The 24,388-nt window shown below is 57.6% G+C and overlaps 1 protein-coding gene across 2 annotated transcripts in view; it reads left to right on the top strand.

The window, feature by feature from the left end:
* HIP1 (huntingtin interacting protein 1) overlaps positions 1 to 24,388 on the top strand; it is a 44,509-nt gene extending 20,121 nt beyond the window's left edge. Inside the window, exons 1-31 of one of the 2 annotated variants that reach the window (XM_064729463.1) lie at positions 1,352 to 1,495; positions 9,298 to 9,361; positions 9,887 to 10,029; positions 10,591 to 10,647; positions 11,090 to 11,170; positions 11,833 to 11,909; positions 12,067 to 12,128; positions 13,349 to 13,489; positions 13,864 to 13,921; positions 14,708 to 14,783; positions 15,248 to 15,379; positions 15,990 to 16,087; positions 16,243 to 16,315; positions 16,610 to 16,793; positions 16,890 to 16,978; positions 17,070 to 17,186; positions 17,274 to 17,375; positions 18,071 to 18,265; positions 18,382 to 18,529; positions 18,621 to 18,707; positions 18,814 to 18,921; positions 19,353 to 19,489; positions 19,596 to 19,706; positions 19,825 to 19,883; positions 19,993 to 20,086; positions 20,425 to 20,525; positions 20,638 to 20,743; positions 20,880 to 21,003; positions 21,473 to 21,534; positions 22,051 to 22,162; positions 22,476 to 24,388. In XM_064729463.1, coding sequence (XP_064585533.1) covers positions 1,478 to 1,495; positions 9,298 to 9,361; positions 9,887 to 10,029; positions 10,591 to 10,647; positions 11,090 to 11,170; positions 11,833 to 11,909; positions 12,067 to 12,128; positions 13,349 to 13,489; positions 13,864 to 13,921; positions 14,708 to 14,783; positions 15,248 to 15,379; positions 15,990 to 16,087; positions 16,243 to 16,315; positions 16,610 to 16,793; positions 16,890 to 16,978; positions 17,070 to 17,186; positions 17,274 to 17,375; positions 18,071 to 18,265; positions 18,382 to 18,529; positions 18,621 to 18,707; positions 18,814 to 18,921; positions 19,353 to 19,489; positions 19,596 to 19,706; positions 19,825 to 19,883; positions 19,993 to 20,086; positions 20,425 to 20,525; positions 20,638 to 20,743; positions 20,880 to 21,003; positions 21,473 to 21,534; positions 22,051 to 22,162; positions 22,476 to 22,486 — 3,027 coding nt within the window. In that variant the 5' untranslated portion in view covers positions 1,352 to 1,477 and the 3' untranslated portion in view covers positions 22,487 to 24,388. Of the gene's footprint in view, positions 1 to 1,351; positions 1,496 to 9,297; positions 9,362 to 9,886; positions 10,030 to 10,590; positions 10,648 to 11,089; positions 11,171 to 11,832; positions 11,910 to 12,066; positions 12,129 to 13,348; positions 13,490 to 13,863; positions 13,922 to 14,707; positions 14,784 to 15,247; positions 15,380 to 15,989; positions 16,088 to 16,242; positions 16,316 to 16,609; positions 16,794 to 16,889; positions 16,979 to 17,069; positions 17,187 to 17,273; positions 17,376 to 18,070; positions 18,266 to 18,381; positions 18,530 to 18,620; positions 18,708 to 18,813; positions 18,922 to 19,352; positions 19,490 to 19,595; positions 19,707 to 19,824; positions 19,884 to 19,992; positions 20,087 to 20,424; positions 20,526 to 20,637; positions 20,744 to 20,879; positions 21,004 to 21,472; positions 21,535 to 22,050; positions 22,163 to 22,475 lie in introns of those variants that run through there. The other variant, XM_064729462.1, reaches the window with a different exon arrangement.

Here is a 24,388-nt window from a genome sequence, read left to right as displayed (position 1 = left end):
GGGGAAGGGCACAAAGCCAGGCCCATGATGGCACCTGTGACAGGAGCAGGTACCCCTCACAGGGGCAGGTGCCTGCCCTGATTGCAGAGCACTGATCCGGGCTCATTCCCAGGCTCAGAGCAGCATCCAGACTCTGCTCCCAAAGGAACTTGGCTGCTGCTTGAAACCATCTGCTCTAGCAAAACACATTTAGTCCAGCAAAAAACCTGTGAGCTGTGTGCTCCGAGACAAGCAGTGCTCCATCCATCTGTCCATCCCAGGGATCTCACATGCCTTTAACAACCACCTGATGAAAACTTGACCTGGATTTCACCCTAAAAGCTCCCCCAACACTGGGATGAACTGGGTGGTTGTGGAGCTGGGTGTTGGGAGAGTGCAGGGGTGGCAGGGCTCTGTCTGCTTGGGGATGTGGGATCCTATTATCTCATTAAGAGAGGCCAAATCATCATCCCAGAGTAAGTGGCTGAGCCGTGACTAGACTGCAGTAATCCCGAGGGATTAGTGTGTTGGTCGGGCTGGCCTCACAGCAGCACTTTGTTCTTCAGGCCCTGAAGCATCTCCTCCACCGGCTAGCCAAGGGCCCTGGCGCTTGGGGTTGCTTTTAGGAAATTCACTGTGTGACAGAAGAATGGTTTCGGTTTCTTTTGTGCCTTCCCATCAGAAAATATTCCTTGAGCACAAGGGGGAGCTGGGAAAAACCAAAATCCTCCTGCCTGGATGCTGTCCTGTCCCCTGGTGGGGTGGTCATGGTGGTCAACGAGCTGTTCCTGCCTGCCCGAGGGACTGACTCTGGCCAGGGGCTTTTTACTACGCTGGTTTAATTGCTCTTGTTGTTGGAACCTACATGCTAGCAGCCAAATAGGCTCTGGAACAAGGGAACTCTGCGGAGGTGCCAGACGGACCCACCGGTGTAGCCTCACCCCCAGGCACAGCGATGGGGCAGGGGATGGAGCAGGACAGGGAATGGATGAGGGGCAGGCAACGGGGTAGGGAGTCTGACAGGGAGTAAGAGAGGGCTCGGGCAGCGGGGCAGGGGATGGGGCAGGAGGCCAGGGATGGGGCAGCAGATGTGGCAGTGGGGCAACGCTTCGGGTGGGGGTCGCGCATCTAGCAGTAGGGCAGCAGGACTGGGGCGGCCGCGCCGAGGGATGCGAAGCTCCCCACCCGCGAGCCCTCTGGCCATCATCCTCTCCTGCGCTCTGCCGCTGCCCCGGGGTGGGCGGGCGCGGGGGGCGGCACGCTCGGGGGCGTCCCGCAGCACCGCCCGCCCCCCGAGCGCTCCTTTGTTATTCCGGCCGAGCGCCGCGGCCGCGCCCCCGCCTCGGCCGTGCCGCCCCTCGCGGGAGCGCGCCCCCGCCCCGCCCGCTCCGCTGCCGCTGCCCGGCAGAAGCTTCGAGCGCCGCCGCCCCGCGGGGCCGCCGCCATGGGCGCCGCCGCCGCGCCGCGCTGAGCCCGCCCCGAGCCCCGAGCCCCCGCCATGGAGCTGGGCAAGGTGGTAAGTGCCGGGCCGCGGCCGCCCCCCGGGACCCTCGCGCCCCTCCCGGCTCATTCCTGGAATCGGGGTTCGCATCCAGGGAAACTCCTTCCCGGGGAAGTTCTTTACCCTCGGTACCGGCAGTTCCCGGAGGAACATCAAGGGGAGCGGGGATGGTTCGTGTGGCAGCGGGACCCGCCGGCGGGTGTGGGGGTCTCGAATCCGTGGGGATGCGGAGCCTCCCGTGCGGTTGCGGCCGGGCTGGGTTTGCTCCCGCACGTCCGTGTGAGGCGTCTCCCCCAGTCCCCGGCTCGGCCAGGCTCAGGCCGTGCCACCAACACCCGCGTCCCCACGAGCCTTCGTGTCCCCGTGCATCTGTGTCCCCACGAGCGTTCGTGTCTCCATGCATCTGTGTCACCACGAGTGTTGGTGTCCCCATGCACCTGTATCCCCACGAGCGTTCGTGTCCTCATGCATCTGTGTCCCCACCAGCGCTCCCCATGCATCCATGTTGCCATGGCCCCAGGAGCACCTGTGTCCCCACACACCTGTATCTCCATGCACCTGTGTCCCTGTGCCCAGTGTCACAGCTCCTCTGGCCCATGGGGACTGCCCCTCGCCCAGGTAGAAGGAATGAAAACAAATTGGGGGCAAGAAGCGGGTTTTTAGGGACTGCTCCTACAGGGAGCATGTTCCGCTCTCCTGGGAAGAGGGATTTGGCTTTTCCCGGTGCTCCAGCATGTCCCTCAGATGCAGCACTGGGTCCACGTGCTCATGGCTGCGCTTGGCACCCTTTGAAGATCCAGACATCCTGGGGGGATAACAGGAGGGGGATGCCCCATCCTGCTCCTGGGAGCTGCTGCTCACCCAGAAGCATTGCAAGGAACAGTTTCCACCAACACTAGATCTGAGCTTAATTTCAGAATATCCTGCTAGGACAGTAAGAGCTGCTGTGTTCCTGCTGGGGTGATGCTTCTCAAGAAATTTGGGTCCTGGGTGGTAGCTGATCATAGAAATGCATATCTGGATGAGATCCTTGCATCTGCTCCCCAAATCCTTCATCCTCACTCCTTTATCTCTTCCTGTTCCAAAAAATGCCTAAATATTTGCATCTACTGGGAAGCAGAAGACTCTGGTCATGATGACTGGGAATGTTTCAGGAATTTTTGAAGGTGGTGGTAGACCTTCCTGGACTGATCCTGTCAGACATGGCCACACTCCCCCCCCCCCCAGACAGAAATGACCACTGCTGGAAGAGATTATCCTTGCATAAAATCCCCTTTTAAAATTAAAAGCCTGACTATTGGGGCAGCTCATGGGAAAGGCTGTGGCTGCAGCTAAGCCAGCTGGGCACGGATTGACTGCCCTGAGCAGTAATTAAGTGAGAAGAGTAATGAGCAAATGTGCATGTTGTAATGGAGGGATGGGGATCCTGGGGGCCCCCCTGGATTTCTGCCTCTCCTCAGATCCAGCTCCCTGTGATGGGCTCTGGTTGTGCTCTGGAAGTGCCAGGCAGCAGCAGCCTGGGCTCTGAACTTTACAGTGTCAGCTTCCCCAGCTGTTCCCTCTGAGATCTGGATTTTGTAGCCTTGCTTTTTGTCAGCTCTTCTCCCCAAAATTTCTTCTTACTATCATTTTCCCCCTAAGGTTTATCTGTGTAAAAGAAAAGTCTACGTTCCCTTAACTGAATTTTAAAATTCCGTGTCCAAGTAATTAAACGACATAAGTTATTTATGGCTGGAGGAGGCTAGTTGCCCAGCACTCCAGGTGCTGGTTCCTTGTGGTGGGCAGTGATGTGATCACTGTGGTAAACTCTTGTTTCTGGGAGCCAAACTCTCCCTGTGATCATTCCAGCTCTCCCCTGCTGGCATCTAGTGTCTCACTGGGACTCTTGGAATCCACCACAGATTGGTTGGCTGGCTGTCCTCCTTCTTTCCTTTGCCTCCAAGGTGGAAGAGCTGTTGGATCACACTGTTTCATCCTACCCCATCCCTCCTGATGGTGTAGAACTTGGAATTCTCACCGGAGGCTCTGGAAGAGCCAGTGGTGGGTCAAGTGCTTGCACACAGCTCATGGGTGCAGCCTCCTGTGGATCCCAACCTCTGCTGCCCTCAGGAGGAACTGGGAGCTGGTGGAGTGGGCACATTCCAAATGGACATAATGTGTCGGAGGAGGGAGACCAGGACACTAGATGGTCATCAACAGGTCCCGTTTATTGAAGAAAGCATCAGACACTTATACAGCAAGTGATAAGTTTATGAATATTCTGTAAGCCAAGCGATCTATTGGTTAAACTATACCATCAGCTCTTCCTCATTCCTTTGGGCCTGCGTTCTCTGTTTCTCACATCCCTCTGTCCACTCGTTACCGTACTCAGCTAGGCCCAAGGACACGCTATCTTGCAGGTGCAGGACTTGGAATTAGCCACAGCCTTGTACTTTTCCATTCTCTAGTCAGCTAAATTCCCAACAGACACCCTGCCTGCAAAAAGGCCTCTGCCCTAGTTAGGACATCTTTACCAAATTGATTCGGCTGTGTCCTGTCTCCTCAAGCCACTCTTTGACAAAACTCTCCACAATAATGGGCATCCTGCAACTTTATTTTGGTTTTGCTGCTGGGATAGCAGCACTACAGCCCTTAAGGCAAAGGCATGCTAGAAGCTGGGCATCAGCTTCACGCCTTGCATGTCTGCTTGTGCTCAGAGACCTCTGAACCTCACACCATCACTCCATTTCCTGGCCTAGGTGTTTTTTTCCCAGGAAACCCCACCTGTGCTGGAAGAGCTCCATAACACTCCTTTATCAGGCATTGCTGAGTGCTGGAGGGGCTGGTGGTGTCATTGATCTAAAGTCATCATCCTCCTGGCCTCAGGAGAGAGAGCAGAGCTGGAGGTAGCAATGCCAGAGCAAGGTCTCTGCAAGAAGAGCGTCGTGGCGATGCCTTGGATTCCAGCGTGGCTCATGGGGTTTGTTGCCATCTTCGGGTCACTCTGTTTTGGGGTGCTCCATGTGCAGACTGTGGGACAAGGTGACCCCAGACACCTACACTGGTATCACTTGGGGTTCAGGGCTGTCTCTGGATACCTTCATCCTCCTTCTGCTGGCATCTGGGCTGGTGGGATCAGCATCTCCTCCTGGAGAGGGACATCTGGAGCCACCACCACTGGGAGTGACCCCAGTGGATGCAGTGAGGTTTTCAGGTCTCTGTCACTGAAATATGTTGTTGGTTTGAGGAAAATAGTTGATTTTATGGCTTCAGCATTGCGAAATCTGAGGCTTGTATCATTTTGGGACCTATTCTCATCTGGAGGGAGCAGGAGGTGAGGAGAACAGCAATGTATTCTGGAATATGCTCACACAGCCTGGACAAAGGGCTTCATCCCCAGAGCAGCTCCACAATGTAGCCAGCCAGGAGAGGAGCACTTGCTTTCCACACTCATGGATTCAGCAGCAGATGCAGCCAAATAGCCTGGATTAAGTGGTGGGAAGGTATTTTTCACATCTCCTGACTCCCTGCTCTCGAGAAGCCTATGGGACTGAGTGGAAAGGCAGTTGGAATACTCACTGGAGGCTCTGTAAGAGCCTCCAGTGGAAGAAGTATTCCAGTAGTATCCAATACACAGAAATACATCCCTGGGTTTTACATCCCATGTGGCCAGCCAGGCCTGCCAGCATTGCTTTCCTGCCTCCCTGCCTCCCTTTCCCTCCAGCTGCTCTCAGGCACAAAACCAGGCTTGTTTCCTGCTCCTGCTGCTGCTTCAGGCCACAGGTGCCCAGCACGGGGGGACCGCAGCCACCCCAGCTGTCCCCAGGAGCTGTTGCCAGTCCTCAGTGGAGCATTGTCTACCCCAGGTGTTACCCAGCTGGCTTTTTTCCGGGATTTTGCTGGACAAAACTATTCCTTGGGTGATGTTTAAAGAGATTCACAGTATGACTAGGTTGGAAGGGACCTTCAAGATCATTGAGTCCAACCCATGCCCCAACACCTCAACTAAACCCTGGCACCCAGTGCCACATCCAGTCTTGTTTTAAACACACCCAGGGATGGGGACTCCACCACCTCCCCGGGCAGCCATTCCAGAACTTTATCACTCTTTCCGTACAAAACTTTTTCCTAATATCCAACTTACATTTCCCTTGGCGCAGCTTAAGATGTGCCCTTGGAAGAGTTTGCCTGGCTCTCATGTTCTGTACACCCTCCAGAGCCTGAGCTAAGCTTTGCTTTACTAGGATTTGCATTTTAATTAAGCCCATGGATTTTTCTTCCAGGCTTGTTGTAGTCAGGTCTTCCTGCTCGCTCCCTTCTCTGAAGCTCCTGTGACTGCAGGGCTTGTGAGCAGTTTTCCAGAGGTAGGCTCTATCCCAGCTCTCCATTTATAGAAAGGAATTAAGAAGAAATGAGGGAGCATTATTAAGAGGATTTGCACTGCGACTTACTCAGTTTGTCCAAATAATTTGCAGTAGCTCTGGATTCTTTAATCAACACTCGTTTCCTTCTGGAAATGAAAGAAGCAGGAAGACGTTGTGCTGCTCCTGAGCCAAGCTTGGCTCTTTGCCTTCAAATGGGAAATTTTGCATTCAGAGAGCAATCTGGGAAGAGCTGGCAGGGAGTGAGGGTGTGTGTGGCAGAGGGAAGTGTGTGTCAGGGCTCAGAAAGCCTCTGTCATCCTGACTCTCTTCCTCCATGGAGTTTTGGGCTTCTGTGTCTGCAGCCTGCAGATACATGTCTGGAGAGGTGACATGAGACCTGGTCCATGGGTCACCCTCGTGTGGAGCTGTTGATGGCTCTGCCCTGCTGTGGCATCTCCATGTGAGAAGGTCTGGGCCAGATCAGGGGTTAGGAATTCCTGTGGGACAAAGCTGTGGTGGCCTGTCAAGCCGTATGGTGGCCTGTCAGGCAGTAGACCTTCCACAGGTTTCTGGGAATTCCCTTGATGTTGCAGAGGGAGGAAAAGACTATTGGAAAGATGTCATTGCTTGGGGATAGATAGTCCCAGACTGCTCCTCTCCCAGATGGCCTGTGCCTTTCCATGCACACATCGGTGGGGTTTCCTCACCCTGCTCTAGTGACGCTTGGAAAGCTAACAGTGCTTGCAGCGTTCCATTGCAGCCTTCTCAGCCCTTGTAGCACCCATGGAGCCACTCCCCAGCCTGGCAGAGCCCCGTGCACAGCTTTGCCCCACATCCTGCCCCACTGAGCCCAGTTGTGGCCCTGTGGCTCTTCAGGGCTGACCGGATGGCAGTGTCACGCTCACACATCTCCATCTGCAATAGACCCCTCTGGACTCTCCTCCTGCTTCCTTCCTGGCCCGTTGCACAAGAGGAAACTCCAGGGTTTCCTGTCCCAGCAGCGGGGTGAGGTGTGGGGCTGTCCAGTGTCCCCTGCCCTGTTCACGAAACTGGAGCGGGGCCGGCCGTGCTGCCCAAATGTGTCCTGCTGGGTCAGAAGTCACCTCCATAGGTTGGAAGCTCATAATTAAAATTCCATCAGCTGCAGGTGTGGGATGGTGGTGGGGAGCGGCATCTCTGAGTCAGGGTAAAAGACCCTCTGGGGGGAAGGGGTCTGGGCTTGCTGTCCAGGCAGCCCCGAATTTCCATCTGCTCTGACCCAATTTTACAGCCAAATCACCCTCCCTGACCCTACTTGTCCCCCAGAGGTGACAATTCTAGCCTTGGTCTCCTGATACTGCTCTGTGCTCCCCCAGTTTGCTGATGTGGGCGCTGCCAGAGACACTGATTATGGCAATTTGGGCAGCCGCCAGGTGGCTCTGGGGATGGGACCCCCACCCTGCACTCCTGGGGATGCAATGTGAAAGTGGGCTGGCCACAACTACACCCAGCTTTTCCTCGGAAACCTTTCTGCCTTCCAGATGGATGTGTGTGCTTCAAATGGAGTTGAGGAACTTGGGGATGGAAGCTCCAGCTGGTCCCTGCCTGGAACCAGGGCTGCCCGCCCCCATCGTCCTCCCACTGTGTCCTCTCACTCTTGGAGGTCACTGGGGCTTCCTTAGTTAGAAAAAAGTGTCCTTCCTTTGGACAAAAGCTGACATGAAAGAGCAGTTCAACTGGGAGCTCCATTTCTAGCTTTCCCAGGGATACAGCAAAGCTTCCTCTGGAGTCCACCCCTGTTCTGGTCGTTCAAGGACAGTAGGAGCCGCTTTGGGAAAGTGGGGCCTGCATCCCACTTCTGGCTATGAGCTTCTGCTCCCCAGCTCTGGCTTTGCATTTGGCTTGTTCCCTGTGGGCCAGGACTCCATTCTGAGGTGGAATGTGCATTTATCCTGGCACTTGTCGCTGTGCCAGCTGGTTCATCACAGCTGTCCTGACAGTCTTGGGGGTTTTGGGGCTGAAGACTGGGATTTTGAATGAGGACAAGCTGCCCCTGGAGCTGGATCCATGACATGTGTCCCAGATGGATGTTGGGATGCAGGCATCCTGCTCTAGGCCTCTAGGACATGGTCATCCAGACTGGCATTTTTTTAATGCCAAATTTAATTTTATGGTTTTCCTGATAAGAGTTTGGGTCCCCTGACATCTCAACAGGAGTCTCCTGCATCTTGCTGGTGACCTCCTCTGTCACCTCCATGGTCCTTACTGGTCACCTCCACGGTCACCACCCAGAGCCAGTAGGGATAGGGCTGCAAACCCCACAGCGGTGGAATCCCTGCAGCAGACCTGGAACATCCAGACACAGTTTCAGCTGTGGGGGTGCTTGGCTCTGGGCTGGGGGTGCAGGGCTGGGTTGCAGCTGTGGGTGGGGTCTCATCTGTCTCAGGCTGTCATCATTCCTGCTCGAGCTGGCACATGCTTTGGTGGCAGAGGGACTTCCTGGGGGATTTGGGCTGTACTCCACCACATTTCAGGCTCCTGTGGGCCCTTCCAGCCCTGCTCAGCACAGACTCACTGGAGTCCATATAGATGAAGCCACGTGGGGCCACCAGGAGAGGACCAGGAAGCAGGGTTGCAGCAATGATTGTAGTGAGAAAGGCATTGAAATTATTCTCACAACTTTAATTGGTTTATATCAGTAATGAGCTGCTTCTGGCAGTGCTGAGCCAGGCGGTTCCTTCCCTTGGCAGCAGGATGTTCATTGGAGCAGGTGCCAAGGAAGAAGCACTTGGTGATGATGGAGCCTGGGGAGAGGATGAACCTGAGTTGGCATCTTTGTGTTCCCCATGAAGGATCAGAAATGGGGTAGAGTTAGAAATCCTGCCGGAAAATTGTTCCAGTGGCTGCCACTGCATTCCATAGGGTAAACGGTGGCTGGCTGTGCCAAGGCTCCTCAGCGTGGACTCCCCAAGTCCTCAACACCTGCATGGCAAGTGCTACCTGTGGGTTTCACTCCTGTCCCTCTAATCCATGGAGTAGCCAGGACCTTTGCCAGGCAGCCCTGGCAGTGGTCTTGCCATCCTATTGCCCAATTTTTTCTGCCCCCCCAAATTGTCCTCCCCATTGAGCACCCCAAAAGTGGGGTAGGAGCTGCCAGCTGCTGCCCACGATCCAAAGGCAGGGGAGGAATTTGTCCTCCCTCTGCCTTTCTCACCACTTTGAGGGCAGCAGAGGGTTCTTTGTGGGCACTGCTTTAATTGCTTCATTATTATCCTGAGTAAATGAGTCCTGGCAGCAGCTGAACCTGGTGGATGCCAACTGCATCCCAGAAAGGCATCTGGGAAAGGTCAGCATCCATCTGGCACAAGCAGGGATTGGGGACCTGGATGGAACCCAGCCACTGCAGAGCTGGAGGGTCTCAGTGAGCAAGAGGGGGGACCATGAGGGAGCCTCAGCCTTTTCCATCTCACCCCCCCCATCACTTCTTTCTTGCAGACCGTCAGCATCAATAAGGCCATTAATGCACAGGAAGTGGCTGTCAAGGAGAAACATGCCAGGAATATCCTTCTCAAAGCTGGCCATGGGACTGTGGGAGCAAGGTTGGGGCTGCCTGGAAAAGGGGCAGCATCAAGAGGATGTGTGGGGAGAGGTGCCCAGGGCACTGGGGAGGCTGGGGGCTATTAACATTGGATATTTTTCCAGCATGGCACAGGGTCCCTGCTACTGCTGTCACAGCCTTTGAATGTTGGTAGGTGCCCAGGCTGGTGCTCCCAGCACTGCCATCCCTGCAGAAGGCAGGAGGGGAAGGTGCCCACAGTAGGCTGCCACCAAAAGTGGATCCCCAGCATCCCAGGCAGGCACCTGGGAAGGCTCAGCAGAGGCACAGCCCCAGCCTTGCACGTGCCATGGTGCTCCCAGAGCAGGGCTGGTGGCAGGGAGAGGGTGGCTTGTGCCGCTTTGGGGACAGCGAATGCCTGTCATCATTAGCTCCCTGTGGTGGCCTGGCCACTCTGGCTGCAGCTGTCTTTGGGTGGCCATTCTCCATCAGCAAAGGGCAGAGGAGTGCTTCCTTGACCACCAGCACCGTGCATCCTGGGCACGCACCACGAGAAGGGAGCACAGACCTTCTGGTCAGTGGTGAACCGGCTGCCGCTGTCCGGCAACGCCGTGCTCTGCTGGAAGTTCTGCCACGTCTTCCACAAGCTCCTCCGGGATGGACATTCCAATGTGAGTGCCCGCAGCTCAGCCTGGGGCCAAATCCTTTCCCCTGCAGGGCTGCACCGGCTGATGGAAGGTGCTGGAGGGTCAGGGTCCGTCTGGGGGGTCTGTCCTGGGGTGGGGACTGGAGTCCTCCCAGAGGGTCATTGGTCTCCCAGGGGTCAGTCCTGAGCAGGGCCTGGAGCTGGAGCCGTCCTGGAGGGTTGGTGCCCTCCTGTGGGTAAATCCTATGGGTACATCATTGCTGGAGCTCTCCCAAAGGGTCTGTGCCCTCTGCAGGTCAGTCCTGGGTGCCAGAGCCCTCCCTGCCCAAAACTTGGAGTGCCTCAAACCCCAGTGCCATCTGCAGTGCCAGTGCCAGGGGAAACTGCTCAGCACCTGCAATGGCGTGCGCGCAGGAGCCGTCAGCAAGGATCCTCCTTGGGGAACTGGAGGCACCCGGGGCTGGTGGTGGCAGTAAAGGGTTGGGAATGCATCAAGACCTCCCATTTATCACCCAGTTCCTGGTTCCAAGGATGGAACACTGTGTCCTGGTGCTCTGCCTACTGACTGTAACCATCATTCCCCCAGGTCCTGAAAGACTCTGTGCGATACAAGAATGAGCTGAGTGACATGAGCAGGATGTGGGTAGGTAACCAACCCTGCCAGCCATGGTGGGGAGACCCTGGGGGTGCCGTGGCCAGGCTGGGGGGGGTGTAGGCTTGGGGGATTCCCTCTCCCAGGAAGCAGAGCACAGCCATGGCTGACCTGTGGCTGTTATCACCTACCTGGGCTGGGTTTCAGTAGCATTCTGTGTTCCCTTCCACCAAAATCAAATGCCTCCTTCCTGTTTTATGGCAAAACCCAATAAAAACTCGGCTTTGACAGTGAAATGAAGCATTGAAACATGCAGAGAAGGTGATGAGAAGGTCTGACCAAATCCCTTCAGTTGAGCCAGTCTGGATCCAGGTGCTAGTGAGGAGGGTTTGGCTGTGGTTTTGGGGAGATAAGGGAGGGGTCAGTCATTCTGCAGCAGAAGGCTTTTTCACAGCCTGCCCTGGATCTCAGCAGCTTTTTGGGGTCCCCACAGGGCCACCTGAGCGAGGGCTACGGTCAGCTCTGCAGCATCTACCTCAAACTGCTGAGAACCAAGATGGAATTTCACATCAAGGTAAGCGTCCCTGTCCCTGTGGCAAAGGCTGTAGGAAGGGGTGGGCACTGGGGTGACAGCAGGGTACCAGCATTGATATCCTGCTGCCTCCATGAAATATTCCCAAATCTGCCAGTGGCCATCAAAAATGGCCCAAGGACCAATGCTTCAGGGGTGGCAGGATTCCTGGTAGCCCAGGGCACCTTGGGCTGGACTGGGAGTTGGTGGATTACAAGTAGTAGGAGACACACACACTCCATTCTCCCTCAGCTATCCTAGATGGAAAACTGCTGGAAAGAGGTGTTTTCTGTGCCCATCACCCTGTTTTGGAAGTGTGATGTGACCTTCCCCAAAAGGCCAGGGCAGGTACCCCCTGGGGTAGATATCTCCATCCTCTCCAGTTCTCTGCTGGCAGCACTATCTGCTCCCCGCTAGGCAGGTTTCTCAGCCCAGGGAGAATCAGCTTCTCTTGCTGGGAAGAGAACAGATGCTGTGGATTAGGGATGCTGCGGTCACCCAGGGTTCAGAGACGCTGTGCAACCTCCCTTTTCCCCCACATCTCTCCCCTGGCTCATCCAAGAGCTGACTTTGAGGCTGCAGGATCACAGCCCCGGTGCTCCCAGAGCTGTGGCCAGACCAGGAGATTTTCTGGAACCCTTTCCTGACTCCTGTTTTCCCCACAGAATCCCCGATTCCCTGGAAATCTGCAGATGTCTGACCGGCAGCTTGATGAGGCTGGGGAGAATGATGTCAATAACTTGTGAGTGCAGGGCAGGGCAAGGTCTGGGAGGGAGTGGGTGCAGGTGGGTGGTACGATCTGCCCAACCCCACCAGCAGCATGACCAAGCAGGGACAGGACCCTTCCTCATGGGTGTCCTTGGAGACAGTCCCCAACCATCCTCAACCCTGTTTCCTAGTTTTCAGCTGACGGTGGAGATGTTTGACTACCTGGAGTGTGAGCTGAACCTCTTCCAGACAGGTAAAGGCCTCCATTACTCTGAGACGTGGTGGAGTGAGAGATCTGCTGGGGTCCAGCCCCTTGGTGGGGCTGATCCGAGCTGGATGAGGCTCTGACCGGGGATGGTGGCTGAGGCCATCACAGCTCAGCTCTTCTATGGGCACCTCACCTGAATTATGGTTCAAGGCAAAGTAGAAGGTGCTGCACCTGGGTCAGGGCAACCCCTGGTGTCAATCCAGGCTGAAGGATGGAGGGATGGAGAGCAGCGCTGCTGGGAAAGATGTGGGGGTCCTGGAGTATGAGGAATTTGACATGCCCCAGCCATGTGTGCTCCAAAACCCCCCATGCCCTGGGCTGATCCCCCAGCATGGGCAGCAGGTGAGGGGGCAATTCTGCCCCTCTGCCCCACTTAAGTAACATCCCACCTGCAGAGCTGCCTCCAGCCGTGGTGTCCCAGCACAGGAAGGACATGGGGCTACTGGAGCAAGTCCAGAGGAGACCACTGAGATGCTCTGAGGGCTGGAGCCCTTCTGCTCTGGAGATAGGCTGGGAGAGCTGGGGGTGTCCAGCTGGAGAACAGAAGGGTCCAGGCAGACCTTAGAGCTTCTTCCAGTGCCTAAAGGGGCTCCAAGAGCACTGCAAAGGGACTTCAGACAAGGGATGGAGTGACAGGACAAGGGGGAATGGCTTCCCACTGACAGAGGGCAGGGTTAGGAGGGAAATTGGGAAGAAATTCTTGGCTGTGAGGATGGCGAGACCCTGGCACAGGTTGTCTGGGGAAGCTATGGCTGCCCTATCCCTGGAAGAGTTCAGGGCCAGGTTGGATAGAGTTTAGAGCACCCTGGTCTAGTGGAAGGTGTTGGAATGAGATGGTCTTCAGCTGCTCCAAGCTGGTTTTGGAGCATCTTCCATCTGGCACACCCAGCACACTCCAGTGGCCAGTGGGACAACAGTGACAGGCAGAGCACAGGCTCGCGTGTCAGCTCTGCCCAGGGACATGGCTGGGGCTCAGTCCTGGTTGGAGGCCTATGGTGCCAGGCTGGAGTGTTCGCAGGCCTGGGTGGGAGACCTGGGTGGGAATTTTGCCTCCCACTGAGCTCACAAACTGCAGGGCGGCAGGCTGTGTCCCTAAGGGCCAGTGGGTGTCTTGCTCTGGATGACATCTGTGGATTTGGCAGACACAGTGTGGCACCCTGGGATGCTGCTGCTGCCGGATCTGATGCTGCACTCCTTCCCTGCAGTGTTCAGCTCTCTGGACATGTCACGCTCAGTGTCAGTGACAGCAGCAGGGCAGTGCCGTCTGGCCCCGCTCATCCAGGTGATCTTGGACTGCAGCCACCTCTATGACTACACTGTCAAGCTGCTCTTCAAGCTCCACTCCTGTGAGTGTCCCCAGCACCACTGCCTTTGACGGGGGGTACACACAGGGAGGCACTGGGTCCACCACTCTGTTCAGCCTGGGCTGTTTACCACCACCTCTTCCCTCACCTCTTTTGGGGGGTGAAGGGAGTCACCATGGCAAAACCCATATCCTTCAGGATCTGGAATTATGGCAGCCACCAGCCCACACTTCTCTCTGCCCTGAGGAGTGTGGAGTGTGGTCCCCTCCTGCAGCAGGACACTGTGTGCAGTAGTCGGACCCCCAAGGGAGGGTGGCCATCTCTGGGAAAGAGCTGTCTCCACGTGGCTGTGCTGATGGGTTGTTGCCTGATCCATGAAGACACCCGCTGACATTTGTGCTTTCTGCTGCTTCTAGGTCTGCCAGCAGATACACTGCAGGGCCACCGGGATCGCTTCCTGGAGCAGTTCCGAAAGTAAGTGCCCAGACCCAGAGCATTGGTGCTCTGGGAGTGCTCCCAAGGCACTGAGATCAAAAATGGGTGAGCAGGGACTTGCTGTGGTCTCTGGTACATGATTAGAGTAACCAAAACAAAAACTGGCCACCAAGAGCAGGGAGGGGATGTCATGGTGCCAGGGGAGGATATCATTGTGCTGAGAGACGGCTTGATTCGAGGTCACAAACTCAAAAGAGCAGATAGCAGTGCTGACTATGCTCTAACCACACAGAGACTAACCTTGGGACAGGGATCAACAGTGCCAAGATCCTGACTGGGCTGCTCAGCTGACTGGGAGAGGTGGGAGCTAGGAGTGGTGTGGCTGGCTACTGTCCCTCCTCCCCAAAACTGGAGGGAGGTACCCTGCTTCTGGGGAGGGTGCTCCTGCAAGAACTGAAGGTGAGGGTGTTGGCTCCAGGCAAGAAGCCCCCTTGCTCCCGATAACTTCGGGTAGGTCGGAAGTGGTTTAGGTTGGAAGGCACTTTTGAAGGTCATCAGGTACTACCCCCTGCCATGGGCAGGGACACATTCCACTAGACCAGGTCGTTCAAGTTCCAGGTCCTTCTCCCTGCCCATCAGGCCTGGGATTTATGAGATAAACCTCCAACAGCAGGAAGACTTCCAGGACCTGCCCGGAGTTTGGTGGCAGCACAAATCACATTCCCTTCTAGAGCACTACAGTGGCTGGGTGACCCCCCAGGGGCCAGGCAAGAGGTTGTCCAGGTTGAACAAGAACCATCTCTAACCATTCCCTGTTCTTTGCAGGCTCAAGGACCTTTTCTACCGCTCCAGCAACCTGCAGTACTTCAAGCGGCTGATTCAGATCCCGCAGCTGCCAGAGGTGAGACCCTGCAGTCCCCATGTTCCCTGTGCCCAGGGGCAGCACTGGGGGCACTGGCAAAAGGCCCAGAAAAGCCTATTGCTGCCTTTCCCAGCTTCTTAGGTCTGGTGGCAGTGTGGGGCTCCTGGGCCTTGAGGATTCTTTTATCCCTCACTGGGTGGCATCCAACTGGATGTAGCTGCCCTCTGACTGGAAGCTGGGATCTCCTCTCTCACTGATCCATAGCCCTTGCTGAGATCCAACTCTGCGGGTCCTGCTTCCATCCCTGTGGGTCCTGGTTCCATCCTTATGAGTTCTGATTCTATTCCTCCGCATCCTGACTCCATCCCTGTGGGTCCTGGTTCCATTCTCATGGGTCAAGGCATGGCCAGCTCGGCTCCAGGGCAGGATTTTAACCAACTGTGCCTTCAGTCCAGCAGCAGTGCCAGTCTTTCTACCTTAGCCCTGCTCCACTCCCTCCCCAGAACCCTCCCAATTTCCTGCGTGCCTCTGCACTGTCAGAGCACATCAGCCCTGTGGTGGTGATCCCCGCCGAGGCGTCCTCGCCGGACAGTGAGCCCATCACAGACCTGGTGGAGATGGACGCAGCCTCGCAGGTGAGGATGGTGGGGGCTCTCTGCCTCTGAGCCAGGGATGTTTCTCTCAATACATGCAGCGGTGAGGGCTGAGACAGTGGGGATGGCCTTGGGAGCTGGGGAGTGTCACTAGAGAGAGATAGGTTGGTGCTGGGCGACTGTCTGGGTGCTGGATGTCCCATCTGGGTACTGCTTACCCCATCAGGATGCTGAATGTCCTGTCTGGGTGCTGCTGGGGCTGAACTATCCTGAATTCTCCCAGTGCTGCTCAGTGGTGTGGTGCCCTCCAGTGATAAAGGAGAGATTTGTCTTCAAGCATTGCCATGGAGACCTTTAGGTCTTCACCCTCCTCTCCACCAAGGGTTGTCCTCAGGCATTGAGTGAGGATAGGAAGGAGCATGCTGTGACATGGCTTTGGGGATCTTCTCTCTCCAGCAGTTAGGTGGGGATGGACCACAGATGGCCCATGTTCATCAAGTTTGTCACATTCTGTGTCCTGGAAGCAGGGGGAACCAGCCCCGGTGTCCAGGCAGCTCGTAGGCTGGCTTGGCAGTGACACTGGGGACATAGAGGGACAAGGACTCCCACGTGGTAGTGGGGTCACTCTGGGTCTGTCCTGCTTTTCCCACAGAGCCTGTTTGACAACAAGTTTGATGACATCTTTGGCAGCTCCTTCAGCTGTGACCCCTTCAACTTTAACAGCCAGAACGGGATGAACAAGGATGACAAGTAAGCAATCCTGGCAATGCTGCAGAATGGCCGAGATGGTACCAGGAGCTCCCTGTCTGGGATGGCATCGCAGCCATGGTGACACAGGGGACACCTCCCCTCCCAGGCTATGTCCCCGAGGCACTGAGAGTGTATCCCATGTCTCTCCTTCCTAGGGACCGGCTAATTGAGCAGCTTTATGGGGAGATCACAGCCCTGAAGGAGGAGCTGGAGAACTTCAAGGCTGAGGTGGGTGAGCAAGACGGTGACCAGATCTCTGTCCTGCCCTCTTCCCAGTGGCTTCCCCTGTACGGGGGTCCCCAGGTGTGCCAGGGGGCTGTCAGGGAGTGGGCTCAGGCCCACTGCCTAGCATCCTTGTGCTTTGCCCAGATGCAGGGCAAATAGGTGGGGGGGGGCCGGCAGGGTGATACCCATGGAGGGGGGCTGCTGGCCAGCACTGGTGGGCATTGGATGGTACCAGTGGGCATTGAATAGTCCTGGCAAGCACTGAACAGCACCATCAGCCCCCACCCGTCCCCGCAGAGCGCACGGGGTGCAGTGCAGCTGCGTGGCCGTGCCAGCGAGTTGGAGGCTGAGCTGGCCGAGCAGCAGCACCTGAAGCAGCAGGCACAGGACGAGAGTGAGTTCCTGCGTGCAGAGCTGGAGGAGCTGAAGAAGCAGCGGGAGGACACAGAGAAGGCTCAGCGGAGCCTGACAGAAATTGAGAGTGAGCAGGGAGTGCCAGCACTGGCGTGGTGTGGGGCTGAGCCCCGGGCAAGGGGGGTCTCAGGTGCTCAGCTCTGTGTCCCTGTGTGCATGGCAGGACGGGCACAGGCCAACGAGCAGCGGTACAGCAAACTGAAGGAGAAGTACAGCGAGCTGGTGCAGAACCACGCTGACCTGCTGCGCAAGGTGGGCTCCCCAAACTGCCCCTCAGCACCCCCTCTCCCAGCCATGCCCTCTGATACCGACGGCTGCTCGGCTCATTCTCTGATGTTGCCAGAATGCGGAGGTGACCAAGCAGATTACAGTGGCCAGGCAGGCCCAGGGCGATGTGGAGCGGGAGAAGAAGGAGCTGGAGGACTCCTTCCAGCGAGTGAGCGAGCAGGCACAGAGGAAGGTGAGTAGGGATGGTGGGGGACACACCAGGGATGAGCAGGGGCTCCCCATGGGGGACCAGTGCCGCCAACCTCTCCCCTTGCTGCAGTCTCAGGAGCAGGCGGAGGTGCTGGAGACATTGAAGCGAGAGCTGGCAGCCAGCAGACAAGAGTTGCAGGTCCTCCAGGGCACGCTGGAGTCCAGCACACAGGTGAGAGCATCCTTCTGGGCTGGGTAGCTAGGCCTTAACCATTTGAGAGATGATACCCACCACTGGCCTGAAAACTAGCTCCCTGTCATCATCTTTGCCACTTCTGAGCAGGTTTGATGTCACATAGGGGAGTTTCAGGCTCCGGAGTGTGGTAGTATGTGGAGTAATGGGCTCCAGCAGCAGGGATCATGGAATAAAAATGCCTGGAAGAACAGGGTCAGTCAGCAGCTCTGTCTCTGCTGTAAGCCCAGGTAGCAGTGTAGCATCACACTGCAAGATGTGCCAGAGGTTAACCCATGCCCACAGAGCTGTGGAAGACAGCAGGGGTGCCTGGGCTTGTTGTAGGAGGCAGAAGCTGGCAGGAAATTGCAGTCACCCAACTATGAGGTGGGCAGACTCGGCAGCAGGATGGGGATGGGGCAGAGGCAGCACCCTGCATCCACTCCTCCATCAGGATGGTGACAGTTGTGATAAAAATGCATTTTCACAGATAAAACTGAAAAAGTTTCCCAGGAGCCTCGGTTTTCACCAGATAAGATCATCAGTGCTGCTCAGTGTAGGGAGCTGTGCTTGTGCAGGCCATGGTGCACCCAGCAGGGACAGTTGGGGTGGCCCAAGCCTGGATGAAGAATGGGTCCCCAAACTGAAGGGTTCATCCTCAGCACAGCCCCAACTGCTGTTTCATGCCCCACCAGGCAGGAGCAGAGCAGAACACTCAGATTGCCAGCCTGGAGCAGGAGAGGGACAGGCTGAGCCAAGCAGCAGAGCAGCACAGGGACAAGATGGCAGCTCTGCAGGCTGAGCTGCAGCAGCTGCGGGACACGCTCGCCCGTGAGCAGGAGAGCAGCAGGACAGAGCTGGAGATGCTGCAGACCCAGCTGAGAGACAAGGTACCACAAGGGTCCTGCCAATTCCTTCTGGCCAGACCAGAGGGGTTTGGGTGGGCCAGGTGCAGGGAGTGCCCAGTGGCCCAGCAAGGGCTCTGAGCTCGGCTCTGGCCCAGCAGGAGAGCACAGAGCGGGCGCTGCAGCAGCGCCTGGCTGAGGAGCGGCTGTCCCTGCTGCAGAGCACTGCACACCAGGCCGAGTGCATGGTGCAGGACGCCCTGGCTCGCATGGAGGATCCTGCTCATATCAGCTGCACCGGCTCAGCAGGTGATGCCCCTGCTGCTCCCAAATCTGGTGTTATCACAGGCCGCCTGCTCCCTGTGGTCCCAGCTGAGCCCTGCCTCCTGTCTGCCTGCAGATTGCCTCCTGTCTCAGACGCTGGCAGCCTCCGAGTGCGCAGAGCGGCTGCGAGACGCACACAGCAAGTACCTTTTGGATGGCGCAGGTGAGAGGTGGCAGCCCCGGGCACTGGGCACAGGGACAGCCCTGCCACACGGGGCGGGTGGCCAGCGCAATGGGGGCTGAGGCCTGTGCCCACTGTCCTGCCGCAGCCGTGGGCTCCCTGCTGCCCCACCTGGCACTCTTCGCCCACCTGGTCAGCAACACCCTCCTGCAGGGCAGTGCGACCTCCCATGTGGCCCCTGTGGAGCCTGCTGACCGTGAGTGCTGCCCCAGGCCAGGGGTTGGGGGTGATGACCCCTGAGCAGGGGTCAGAATGGGCAGGGGATCAGGGTGAGCATGGTGGGTGGGTAGGGGTCAGGGTGGGCAAGGGCTGGGGTGGGGAGGGGACTCGGTGGGCAGGGACCAAGATGGGCAGGAGATCAGTGTGAGCAGGGGTTGGGGTGAGCAGATGTCAGGGAGGGAAGGCGCCAGAGCAAAGAGGATACTGGGGTGAGCAGAGGTCAGGGTGTGCAGGGGTCATGGCAGGATGCTGGGATAAGGTGGGCAGGATACTGGGGCAAGTAGGGTGCTGAAGTGGGCAGAAACCAGGGCAGGCAGAGGCCAGCACAGGCAGGATGCTGTCTAGGGTAGGAACCAGACATCTTCCCCCAACATATGGCCCCTTCAGCCCCCCATGCTGCCTATGCAGGTCTGCTGGAGCTGTGCAAGCAGTGTGGCAGTGAGACTGTGAGCTACCTCAGCGCCCTGCAAGACCCAGGGAAGGTCGCAAGTGCTGACTGCAGCCTGGTGACAGCCTGCCTGGGCCAGATCAGCGCCATTGGGGAGGTGGGTGACCCAGGAGGGCTAGTGGGATGGGATCAGGCCCTGGCAGGCAGCGCCAGAGGGACTGTGATGCTCCTGGATGGTCTCTTTCATCCCATCTTGTCCCCAGGAGCTGCATCCCAGAGGTCTGGACGTCAAGCAGGAGGAGCTGGGTGACCTAGTGGACAAGGAGATGGCAGCGACGGCCGCGGCCATTGAAGTCGCATCTGCCCGTATTGAGGTGAGGGTCACCACGAGCAGAGAGGTGCCCACAGGCACGATGCTGGGGGCCTGCTGGGGCCACTGTAGAGGCCAGGGAGACACATTGGGCTCAGTACAGCCTCTCTCCCTTCAACCAGGAGATGCTGAGCAAGGCACGGGCTGGTGACACTGGGGTCCAACTGGAAGTTAATGAGAGGTGAGTGATGATCAGAGCACTGGACAGAGCCAGGCAGGCAGGATGGGGACAGATGCTGCAGGCAGGGCAGCTGCTCCACAGAGGGCACTCAGTGGTGTTTGTCTCACAGGATTCTGGGCTCCTGCACAGGCCTCATGCAGGCCATCCGTGTCCTGGTCCTGGCCTCCAAGGATCTCCAGAGAGAGATCGTGGAGAGCGGACGGGTGAGCTGGGACAGGGGTGGGGGCAAGGGGGTGCTTGTCCAGCTGGGGGTCATCATGCACTTGTTGGGACATGCTGCTCCAACCGTTGTCCTGCTGGGACTTCCCCACCAGCTGCCAGGAGCTCCTTGCTGACCCCAGGGGCGCTCACCCTGGTTATGGTTCCTGGGGTGTCGTGGTGATCCCTGATCTCCCTTCCCACACAGGGGACCCCACAGCCCCCAAGTTCAGTGTGTCCCCACCTCCCACACACAACCTGAATGACGCCCTGACCTCCTTTTTCCCCCCAGAGCAAGGGTTTGGGGGTGATAAGTAACTAATTGTGCCTTTACCAACGGCAGGGTGCAGCATCCCCCAAGGAGTTCTATGCCAAGAATTCACGCTGGACCGAGGGTCTCATCTCTGCTTCCAAGGCAGTGGGGTGGGGTGCCACTGTCATGGTGTAAGTGCCACTGTCACCAGAGCAGGGAGAGGATGGCAGAGTCCTGCCATCATCACAGGGAGGGGATATGGGTGGCAGGAGGATGCTCCAGCTCCTCTTTGCTGTCCTGCAGTGATGCTGCTGACCTGGTAGTGCAAGGCAAGGGGACATTCGAGGAGCTGATGGTCTGTTCCCGTGAGATCGCGGCCAGCACCGCTCAGCTGGTGGCGGCCTCCAAGGTAGGAGCAAGGCTGCTGCCCTTCCCATGGTTCAGGCTTCTCTTGCCTCTAGCTGGGACACCATGTGGTCACCCCAAATCCTGGGGCTGGTCTGCTCGCCTGGCGGGGTGTGACGCCCTCCTCACTGTCCTGCCAGGTGAAGGCAGACAAAGACAGCGCCAACCTCTGCAAGCTCCAGCAAGCCTCCCGGGGTGTCAACCAGGCCACGGCCAGTGTGGTGGCCTCCACCAAGGCTGGGAGGTCTCAAGTGGAGGAGAAAGGTAAGTGTTGGGCTGCAGGGATCTTAGAGTCATGCAATCACTAAGGTTGGAGAAGCTAAGACAATTGAGTTTACCTGTTCCCCCACCACTAACCATGTCCCCAAGTGCCACATCTACATGGTTTTCAAATCTCTCCAGGAATTGTGACTCCACTATACCCTGGGCAGCCTCTGCCAGTGCTGAACAGGCCTTTTCATGAAGAAATTTTCCTTTTTATCCAACCTAAACCTCCTCTTGAGGCTGTTTTCTCTGGTCCTAATGCTTGGAGCACAAACCTGCCCCAAAACCTCTCATCTTGGCATTCACCACTCTTGGTTGGCTGTGCCCCTGTGGTCTCTGCCCATGGCTGCCCATCACTTCCTCCCTGCATATCCCATGGTACCAGACCCTGCCAGCAGCATGGGAGCTGCTGGGGAGTCTGACTGGGGGATCAGAGCTTGAGGGGGCCTGGTGGTGTCTTTCTCCACAGATAGCATGGACTTCTCCAGCATGACACTCACCCAGATCAAGCGTCAGGAGATGGACTCACAGGTAGGGGATTCCCATGTTTTGAGAAACACAGCCAGTCAAGTCTCTCTTAGGCTGCCTGAGGTGGGGCATCAAATTTGCGATCACCATGCCCAGCTGCCCCCAGGTAGCACAAGCAACGGCAAAGCCCAAAATGTGAAGGCAACAGATGGGTTGCTGAGGAGTCACATGCTCTTAGTCCTCAATCCTTCCCCGATGCTGTTCCCATCATGACATAGCAGCCCGTGGCCACCCCTGCCCCCAGTGCACTGCCCACAGCACCCACCTCTGCCTGGCATGGGGCAGCTCTGGGGAATTCCCCTGCCTGGGATGCCCACACAGATTGTTGTGCCTTCATTTGTCTGCACAAGCAGTGTCCACCTGAGCTCCATCCCCTCCCCAGGTCCACTCGTCATTGGAACACTCATGGGATGCACCTCTGTGGTCTTTGGGCTTGATGTTGGGGGCATAACGGGTGTGAAAGGGTCATGCTTGGCCCAGCTGTGTGCTGGGGTGGGCATGTCCTGGCCATGTCCCCAGGTGCGGGTGCTGGAGCTGGAGAACCAGCTGCAGAAGGAGCGGCAGAAGCTGGGGGAGCTGCGCAAGAAGCACTACGAGCTGGCTGGCGTGGCGGAGGGCTGGGAGGAGGATGGTGAGTGGTGCCAGCCCTGCTCCTGCTGGGCAGCTGCTCCTGGAAAAGGTGGGGCAGGATGGAGAAGCCCTGCCTGCCATCCATGGCAATGAGAAGGTTTTGCTGCATCCCCCACAAGCCTGGGGATAGTTGGCACACATAGTGGGCAAGTCCTACGGGGTCTCTCCACAGGAAAAACCCCATCATGTGGGATCTACATCATCTCCAGGCAGGGGGTTCAGGTGCTACTAGAGCAGCCTTGTGGTCCTAGAGGGATGGGGCAGAGGGATGCCAGTGGACAGCGCAACCCCTGACCCTGTCTTCCCACTTACAGCTGCAGATTAGCACCAGTGGTAGAAGCAGCCCACAGGGGACACCTGGAACCCTGTGGGGGACACCCCTGGGACCCCACTTGGTGCAGTGTGTTGAGAAGAACCCCAAGGAAGTGGTGCAGAAGCCCCCCTGAAGCACATATCCCCTGTGTTCCCCCAGGAGCCGCCTCCAGAACCAGAGCCAAGCCGCCAGCGAGACCCCAGGGCTGGGGCGCAGGCGCGAAGCGCACCTGTATTTATTAGAGTGCTGGGGTGGGGGGAGGTGTCCACACGGGGGTCTTTAACCCTTTAGTTTTGTTTTTGCACAGATTCTGGGAACTCCTAGAGCCTTCTCTGGCTGAGCGAGAGCGGTCAGGCTTCTCTTGCCTCTAGCTGCTTTTCCAGCCTTAATCCAGCCCCTGGCTCGACATGAATGTCCCTCCGCCCTGGGAATGAGCATGCTGACAGCCCCGGGGGTGCCACCAGGTGGGGGACAGCCTTTGGGGTGCTGCTGGGCTTGGTGCTAAGTGTGCTCCCCCTCAGCGGGACACTGAGTGCCTTTGGCCACTGCAGGCTGAGGTGGTGTTCCCATGGGGGATACCCTGGCTGGTGACACAGGGTGCTAGGAACAGCTAGGAAAGGGGCTGCAGCAGGAGGGATGCTGCTATGAGCTCCTGTCCCTCATTCCAGGTCCCCAAAAGGCCTCCCAGATCCCCCTGAACTGGGCTGCTCTGCCCTGACAGTTCACTGTGTTCATGCCAGCAATAAACCCTCCGCAAGGTGCTGGGTGTGGCTTTGGGGCCACCACAGTGCCACCACACAAGCCACTAGTTCCCAGGGACAGGGGGTGACTCTAGGGCAGCAGCACAGAAGGTCTGGGGGGAAGCCAGGGTGCCCCAAAACCAGAGCACCCCAAAGCCAGAGTAAGCAGCTCCCTGTCCCTGCTCACTTTGGTGCCATCCTGGTGTCATCGCCACCCTCTTGGGTGCAGGGGGACCAGGGCCAGTGTGGCTGTGGGCAGGGGTGGCCATGGAGCTGGCACCAGCCAGGGAACCTTTGTGCCTTGAGCAGGGGGCTCAGAGGGCAGGGGGCATCAGCCACCTCTGGGCCCCCAGCTCATCTCGCTGCAGTGGAGACAGTGAGGTCAGACCATGCAGCAATGTCCCCATCCCCCACAGTCCTGCTGGTGCCCCTGCTGGGGCCAGTGTCCCTCCACTCGAGGTGCTGAGGATGGGATTTGGCCTTTCTCCCTTTGGGAAGAGGCTGGGCTGTCACTGCGTGCTTTCCCAGCAAGGCCCCCCGCCAGCACCCAGCTGGCACCTGGAGCAGTGGGACGTGCCACTGCCATGGCCTCAGAGCTGCCACCCCTCCACGCAGCCATCCAGCGTGCAGGGTGCCACTGTTCCCGTGTGCCCCCTGCCCTGATGCCAGAGCACCTGTTCCGTGTGCCAGAGGGACCTGGGCTTCTGCTGCTTCCCCATCTTCAGCCCGTGCTGGCCCCCCCTTGAATGCAATACCAACCATCCCGTTCCTGCAGGACACAGGGAGCCCCAAAACCCTCCCCGCATTTTTGGGGGAGTCTCGCCTGCACGCCCAACTACCTCAGGCCTTGGGGCCCGGGAGCGGCATGGGGGTCACGGTGGCAGTGGGGGCTCAGGGACAGCGGCACTGCTCTCAGCCTAATCCACTTGTCCCTTTTGTATCTCAGCCAGGTATGGGCAGAGGGTCCCTGCAGTGTCCCCAGTGATGGCAGCTGGTGATGGGGACGGTGGGGGTGCCCCCCCACTGCAGGGCAGGTCGATTCGGGTTTTCAATGTATGATAATGACCATGTTGTTTGTTTTGGATTTTTCAATAAAGCCTTCAGCCCAGCCCTGCAACTTGAAGGGGGGACACAGGGGACCTGTGTCACAAGGGGGTTGTGGGCTCTGCCCTCA

Source organism: Zonotrichia leucophrys, chromosome 19 (assembly GCF_028769735.1).
Source record: "Zonotrichia leucophrys gambelii isolate GWCS_2022_RI chromosome 19, RI_Zleu_2.0, whole genome shotgun sequence".
Classification (NCBI taxonomy): domain Eukaryota; kingdom Metazoa; phylum Chordata; class Aves; order Passeriformes; family Passerellidae; genus Zonotrichia; species Zonotrichia leucophrys.
The sequence above is the reverse complement of the archived record's forward strand: the minus strand, read 5'-3'. Positions and strand labels throughout refer to the sequence as shown.